This window comes from Etheostoma cragini, chromosome 15 (genome assembly GCF_013103735.1).
Source record: "Etheostoma cragini isolate CJK2018 chromosome 15, CSU_Ecrag_1.0, whole genome shotgun sequence".
Taxonomy (NCBI): Eukaryota; Metazoa; Chordata; class Actinopteri; order Perciformes; family Percidae; genus Etheostoma; species Etheostoma cragini.
This window is the reverse complement of record NC_048421.1, coordinates 21,479,293-21,486,407: the sequence shown is the minus strand read 5'-3', so window position 1 is coordinate 21,486,407 and position 7,115 is coordinate 21,479,293. Positions and strand designations below refer to the sequence as shown.

General features: G+C 37.9%; 1 protein-coding gene and 1 long non-coding RNA gene across 3 annotated transcripts in view; one reads left to right on the top strand and one right to left on the bottom strand.

Moving 5' to 3' along the window:
- Positions 1-3,101, top strand: part of LOC117958727 (pyruvate dehydrogenase (acetyl-transferring) kinase isozyme 2, mitochondrial-like) — a 19,031-nt gene extending 15,930 nt beyond the window's left edge. For both annotated transcript variants that reach the window (XM_034895316.1, XM_034895314.1), the window contains one exon: positions 2,569-3,101. In XM_034895316.1, the coding sequence (XP_034751207.1) occupies positions 2,569-2,712 (144 nt within the window). In that variant the 3' untranslated portion in view covers positions 2,713-3,101. The remainder of the gene's footprint in view (positions 1-2,568) is intronic.
- The window catches only part of LOC117958729, a 13,971-nt gene continuing 9,004 nt past the window's right edge, over positions 2,149-7,115 (bottom strand). Inside the window, exon 3 of the long non-coding RNA XR_004659776.1 lies at positions 2,149-2,160. This is a non-coding gene — a long non-coding RNA (uncharacterized LOC117958729). The remainder of the gene's footprint in view (positions 2,161-7,115) is intronic.

The window sequence follows — 7,115 nt, the reverse complement described above, 5'->3', positions numbered from 1 at the left end:
TAAGTCCCCAGCTGTCTAAAACTATTATTACAGCAAAACCAAGAGAGACAAGGTAAAGAGAGCTCCAGCCCGGCCGGGACAGAACTCTCCCCAACCGGATCGGGCTGTATGCCAAGTCTCCCTTTAGTGTTATTACATGATAGATAAATCTGAAAACGTGTCTGAAAATGTGACTAACTACTACTCCCTAACAATATTCGATTCTATGCCCTAACTATAAGCTTTATCAAAAAGGAAAGTCTTAAGCCTACTCTTAAATGTGGAGACGGTGTCTGCCTCCCGGACCCAAACTGGAACCTGGTTCCACAGGAGAGGAGCCTGATAGCTGAACGCTCTGGCTCCCGTTCTGCTTTTAGAGACTCTAGGAACCACCAGTAACCCTGCATTCTGGGAGCGTAGTGCTCTTGCAGGGTTGGTAGGCTTGCATAAGGTACTGTGAGCTCTTTAAGAAGATGGAGCCTGACCATGAAGGGCTTTGTAGGTGAGAAGAAGGATTTTAAATTGTATTCTAAATTTTACAGGAAGCCAATGCAGAGAAGCTAAAACAGGAGAAATGTGATCTCTTTTCCTGGTTCCTGTCAGAACACGTGCCGCAGCATTCTGGATCAGCTGAAGAGTCCTTATGGACTTTTCCGAGCAGCCTGATAACAAAGAATTGCAGTAATCCAGCCTAGAAGTAACAAATGCATGGACTAGTTTTTCTGCATCATTTTTAGACAGGATATTCCTGATTTTTGCAATATTACGTAGGTGAAAAAAGGCGATCCTTGAAATTTGCTTTAAGTGGGAATTAAAGGACATAATTTTATCAAAGATAACTCCAAGATTCTTCAATTTCAATTTACACTTATTCTATATTTATGAAATGGATGAATGATAAGAATCATAACGCAGATCAGAGATTATGTTTTTATGGAAATGTGTTGAACACATGATTTATAAAAATCTAATTGAATAACACAGTTCAACATTTTGACATTTCTTGTCAAGAGTTAGATAAGAAGAACACCACTCTCCCCGCTGTATGGTTAATATGAAGCTACAGACAGCAGCCAGTTAGTTTACCTTAGCAGGAGTCTCCGCTGGTTGCCTGGCAACTTCACGGTGGCGACAAGACTCTAGGAAGTATGTCACAACACCTGCAAAAGTGCAAATTGTTATTTTTCCACTTTTGTATTGTTAAAATTAAACAAATGAGACAAATAGTATTAGCTAGTTAGATAAAAGTTTTTAGAGGTCCTGGAAGGCAGATGGTGTTTCTAATCTTTGTTCTAAGCTTGGCTAACCGGCTGCTTGCTCCAGTTACATTTTTACTGTGGTATTGATTTTCTCATCCAGGCCTAGACTCTTGACAAAATAGTGAAATACATTTACTAAAATTACGGATTCTTCCTGTAACCAAAACTTTGGTTTTTCAATTTAAAAATGTAATTTAATAGATTTCTGATTAAATGGCTACTTGTTCCTTAAGTTTTCGGTGCTATGATAACATATTTTCATTTGTTTGTTTACACTTCCCCAAACTTAGGGTAGTATATTTATTATTATAATAGTTAGTTTTTCATTTAAAGAGCTCATTTTTCAGGTTCATAATTGTATTTAGAGGTTATATCAGAATAGGTTACATGGTTTAATTTTCAAAGAACACCATATTTTTGTTTTACTGCACATTGCTGCACCTCCTCTTTTCACCCTGTGTGTTGAGCTCTCTGCTTTAACTACAGAATGAGGTATCTCACTTCTGCTCAATCTTTGTTGGGAGTCGCACATGCGCAGGACCGAGGTAAGGACTACTAGCCAGTCAGAAGCAGAGTATAAGGGCATGCCACGCTAGCAACTAGGCAAGCATTATAACGTATTTTACAAAGTGATACGTGTGTCAGGGAAGAAAAAGCTGTTCTAGAACAGAGCTGTTTGGAGCAGTTTCTGTTCGAGATGGTAAAGCCCTTTGGGGTGGACTTTGGACTTTTTCACTTTCTAAAGCTATTACAGGTGCTAAAAAGATATATAACAAAATAAAGGAATGGGGGAAAGCCATAAAGCATAATATGAGCACTTTAAATGGCTGGAAGAGCTCAGTAATACAATGAATCAAATAATATTTGCTTTTTGTGGGTTGATATAAATGTAACTAATTGAATCGAATCATGTTTTTGCACACTCTAATATACAGTATATATGCAATACATATGCAAATAGTGTATCATTGTCCAAAAAATCAATATAACATCTATAATGATTGTATCATGATAAATCTTGTGATTTACATCCCTACACCAAACTAAATTGGAATTGGTTGTGCTTGTTGTGCATTTATTCTATCGAATAGCCTATTTTAACATATACAGGTATTGAGGACCGGTTGGTCTGACAACAGTTTGAAATTAATTTGAAACAAAAACATACAAGCTTGTGTTAATTGTTAATAATCAAATGAAGCTTATAAGGTTGTCTTTGTACAAAGATCTGGGCCTCGGTCTACAGGGAGGAAAAACAAGTTAGAGGAAGTGAAGAAAAAAACACCCCTGTCATCATGCATTAAAGCGTATTCTCTGCTTCTGTCTCTAGGCATTGTCTACTGACTCAGTGGAAAGGCTCCCAGTTTTTAACAAGACTGCTCTGCGTCACTACAAGCTCAGTTTGGAGGCAGACGATTGGTGCGTTCCCTCCAAGGAGCCGCTGGACCTTGCCGTGTACCGTGCTGCCAAGTGATTCATTCATAACCTGGCATGACTTCGGAAACAAAGACTTACAATTTGACCATAAATGTCCTTCAGAGCCAGGGCACTGTAGGACCAGAACTATTAGCCCAGGAGCTGGAGTGACCAAACGTGGCCCAAGAGATCAAAGACAATCAAAGAGCAGAGCATTATCGTCCTGATTGTCTGGGAACTTACTTGATTGGAGCAAGCGTCTTCTTCCTCTATCTCCCTCTGCCTTCTTTACATGTGTGCAATAGACAGAGATGATGGCGGATAGTCAAAGATACAGTCGTAGAAATCTAAAAATTAAAGAGAGATGGAATAGATAGGATGGCTGTAAAAGTTGAGGAAAATCTCTAATTGTGGACAGTATCTGACCAATATTGAGATTGTAATGTACAGCCACATTTCACCCAAATGTCAGCAATTTTTTGTTTATTATTATACTTAAATAAAGGTTTTATTAGGTCTATCTCAGTCAGTCAGGTTTAGGTTGGAGATGCCTGCAGAATGTTGTCCTCAGAGACAATAGGTGCCTGTTTGTGTTGACTGAGAGGTGTGTGTTCATCTTTTTGCCACGAGAAATCAAACATTTCCTCTTTCTTTGTGTGCCTGCTTTTAGTGGAAATACTTTGAAAATGTGTGTTGTTTGTACAAATTGACAATAGGTTAAACTTCTCTTGAAGTTCCTGTTTTGTGAACAGGTGTTCAGCTGCTTAGTTACTGATCGTAAAGAAGGATTCATGATCAGTTCAGAGGTCAACCGGAACTGTAATGTTGGCAAAGGGGTATGTAAACTTCAGTCTTCTGTTGACATTAATAGTTATCTATTAATCAGCTTTGGTAGAAGTGTAGAATGTACCTCAATCAGATTGTTGTTGAAGACCAGTAAGGGGTCCAAACTGCAACAATGAGTATATTTGACTGTGTATGAAAAGAATAACTGTATAGTGTGATTCACTGTGTGGATTCACCCAGAAATTGTGTTATTGTGTCATTTGAAGTGTTATCTATTTTATATTTGAAGTGAATTGTTCTTATTGGAGGACTTTTATTTTTTCTAAAAGAAAAGTTTGGAAAATAAATCTTCCTGAAATTAAGTTAACTTCTGTCCTTGTTATATTTGAATGAATTCAGTTATTTTCTAATAATTCTAAGTGTGTGTGTGTGTGTGTGTGTGTGTGTGTGTGTTTGTTGTGAGTTTGTGTGTGTACATAAGAGATCAAATCATCTTGCTGACGTAACAGAAATAGTGTGAGGTCATATCCAGTTGAGTGACAGTTGGGCTGTAGTTATGGTGCTATTACCATCAATAAAGTTGTAAAGGTTGCAGGATGTCATGAACTTAAAAAGGTCCCTCAACATCTAGCATAATAAACTAATGGCTCCACCCTGGCAGTGTTGGTGTTGAGTCTGTTGAAGTACAGTTGTATTGTCCACAAATCTAAAGGACAATACTCATTGGTTACTACTGAAATCTTTAAAAACCCAAATATATAAAAAATAAAGTACATGTAATAATAACATTACACAGGGGAAATCTATACAATGCAACATCGTTAAGCAGAAGTGACAAACTGATACCAATACTTACTGTAAAAGGATTAATCTAGATCAGCACTTGTTTAGGGAAGTGTTGATTTAAAGGCAATATCAGTAAAATGATAAACTGGATATTAGAATATGTTTAGGCTTAACAGTGTGTGAACCAGATAACATGGCTCACTCTGCTTACACACGTGAGGTTGACCTGAGGGAAGCTTTAGTCCCAGTGGGGAGGTGAAGTCTCCACTATGGCCTAGATGATTTTTAGAGGGTTTTCCATTGTATCACATATTCTTCATTAAGTCAACACAACGGCAAAAAATGTATCAAAATAAGTCTACTGAAATGAAGACATGACAAAAAGGCCGTTTGTTTTCATTTGTATGACTAATGGGTGAGCAGCGACCCCATGTGGTGAGGGTGAGGTTTACAAATGACTATTTTTTGTGACTGGCAATCGTCCGTTGCATTCATACTGTTTCAGAGAAAAACACTTCTCAAAACATTACAATTAACTTTGACAAGTGACAATTAACTTTCACAGTGACGAGCAAACAAAAACTAAATTACTTTAATTATCGACAATCATATTTTACCTGAATGCACTTACTGTATACACAGGAAAGTCAGCACTTCTTGAATATAGGCTTTTGTTATCTGCTTCACTTGGATTATTTGTGGGTAACCTTTTTGCGAGCCTGTGGTGTAATATACCTTTATTTAAGAAGCCCCGATGAGTATGTGATTGCAGGCAGATAACCCCTCACCTGCTTTGTGATAAACTGTGGAAAATGGGCACCTCATAAATCAGGTATTACCTGGGTACTATTTAGATGTGAGATATATTATATATATATATATATATATATATATATATATATATATTTAATTTAAATACAAAAAATATTTCAAAGAAATATTTCAAATTAATAAATTAAATTAAATTAAATTAGAATATTTGCTCAAATTCATTTTTTATTTGCATGTGTAAATTAAGCTAGTGTTTAGAATTTTTCTTTTTCTTGTCCCTGTAGAAATGTGTTTCTTTTATGTTGAACATTGGCAGCATTTGAGCAGAAGATGACCGTAAATAACATCTACAACGTACATCTCATAACTTGTTCCCTGTTACATAATGTTCTTGTTCCTAATCAGTCAGTTAATGGGTTATTATGTTTATTTTTTTATAGTCATAGTCAATATTTTATTATGATCTACTGCACTGTTCAATACCTAAACTGTTTTTCACTTTTATCATCATTGTACAGTCTACCAAAGTTTCTCACCTTACCACGGTCATTGCATTTGGTAAAAGTTGTAATGCACCTCCACTGATTTATCTGCTCTAATTATTGACAACGTCGTTTATCTCCAAATTGAAATGACTGTCTGCCTCTAACACTGTTAAGAACACTATTTACATGAAGCAGTTTTTTTTTTAGCTTTGACAAAACAATCTCTCATGTGTTCTTATAATCTCAAGCAAAAAGTGTCTTCTTTTCCCAGTATGGTGTTTCTCTTTGACCACATATTTAAGGGGCAGGGGACAAACCAATTATTCTGCACACATTTTCAAAATGTAGTTCTTTAATTACCTGAATAATATTGGTTTGACTATCTGTGGTCTGTACATAAAGAATCAGACAGATGTTTGTAGAGGTTAACCTCCACTTTCCAGGTGACCATGTTGAACTGAAAGCACAGCTCGCACAGTGGGCGTGTAGTTATTAAAATTAAGAGGTGCAGGCCCACGTGCCACGACAGCTTGCGGAGCCATCGTGCTGGAAACGACAGCTGTTGTGACGTCATTTTATGGCCCACGCGCCTTGCGCCCGGAACACGCCTATTATAGAACAAGCTTCACCCATAACACTCTGTTACGTTGTAATGTTGGTTCTCTAAATGAAGAGACTCCACCATTACATATTCCATATGTACAGGGACCATCTCCCTGAGGCAAGGACGGTGGATACTTCTTTAAGACACAATGGCTTGCCTGGCATCACCCTATGGTGTAAGCACCTGTGCTGGTGTGGAATCACTGATGGTTTGATTGGAGACTATCTCTCCACCAATACATATTCCATATGTACGGCAAACTCTTTAAGACACAGCGTGAGGAGCCGGTGCTGCAAAAGCCCAGATAGTGAAACAACAAGTTACAACAAAACTTTTAAAAGATAACTATGGAACAATCAACCAGATCAAGGCTCTGCAAGTCGGAAAGGCCAAGCCTGAGAGCGTCCACGACGATGACATATGCTAATATGCGGATTTAGATTCCCTAAAGCTGTGTGTAGCCCACTAGAAAAATGATGGAAACAAATATGCATATGGTTATTTTGAACCAATTAAAACATTGGTTCAGGAGTTGGCCCCGCCTTGATTGATAGCTGACAGTGGAAGCTTCTCTGCCACGCAGACGGCCAGTCTGTTAGCGGCCGTACAGTCTTGAACCAATTAAAACATTAGTTCAGGAGATGATCCCGCCTTGATTTGGTATGTGACAGCGGGTGCTTTTGTGGCAGACAGACAGCACGCAGCCAGCCTGTTAGCCGCCAATACGAAGAGATAACCGAGAAATTAACGTCTAAAAATGATTGCATGTGTCCTCTAAACCCTTGTACGTTGTCAACCATACCGCTGCCAAGGAGCCTGGAGGGATTTCCGTTGTGTGGGATATTCAACGTGTTTGTCCGACGTGAAACTTGGTGAGTTAGATAGCCAAAGCGATTGAAGTATCAAATGCCATGATGCAGTTAGCTAACGCAGACACTATGCAGCATGTCTCGTATTTCAGTGTGTTACCATAGTAATGTGCCAATCTCTGTTTTATATTAAAAATAGTCTAAGTTCGTTTACAATATG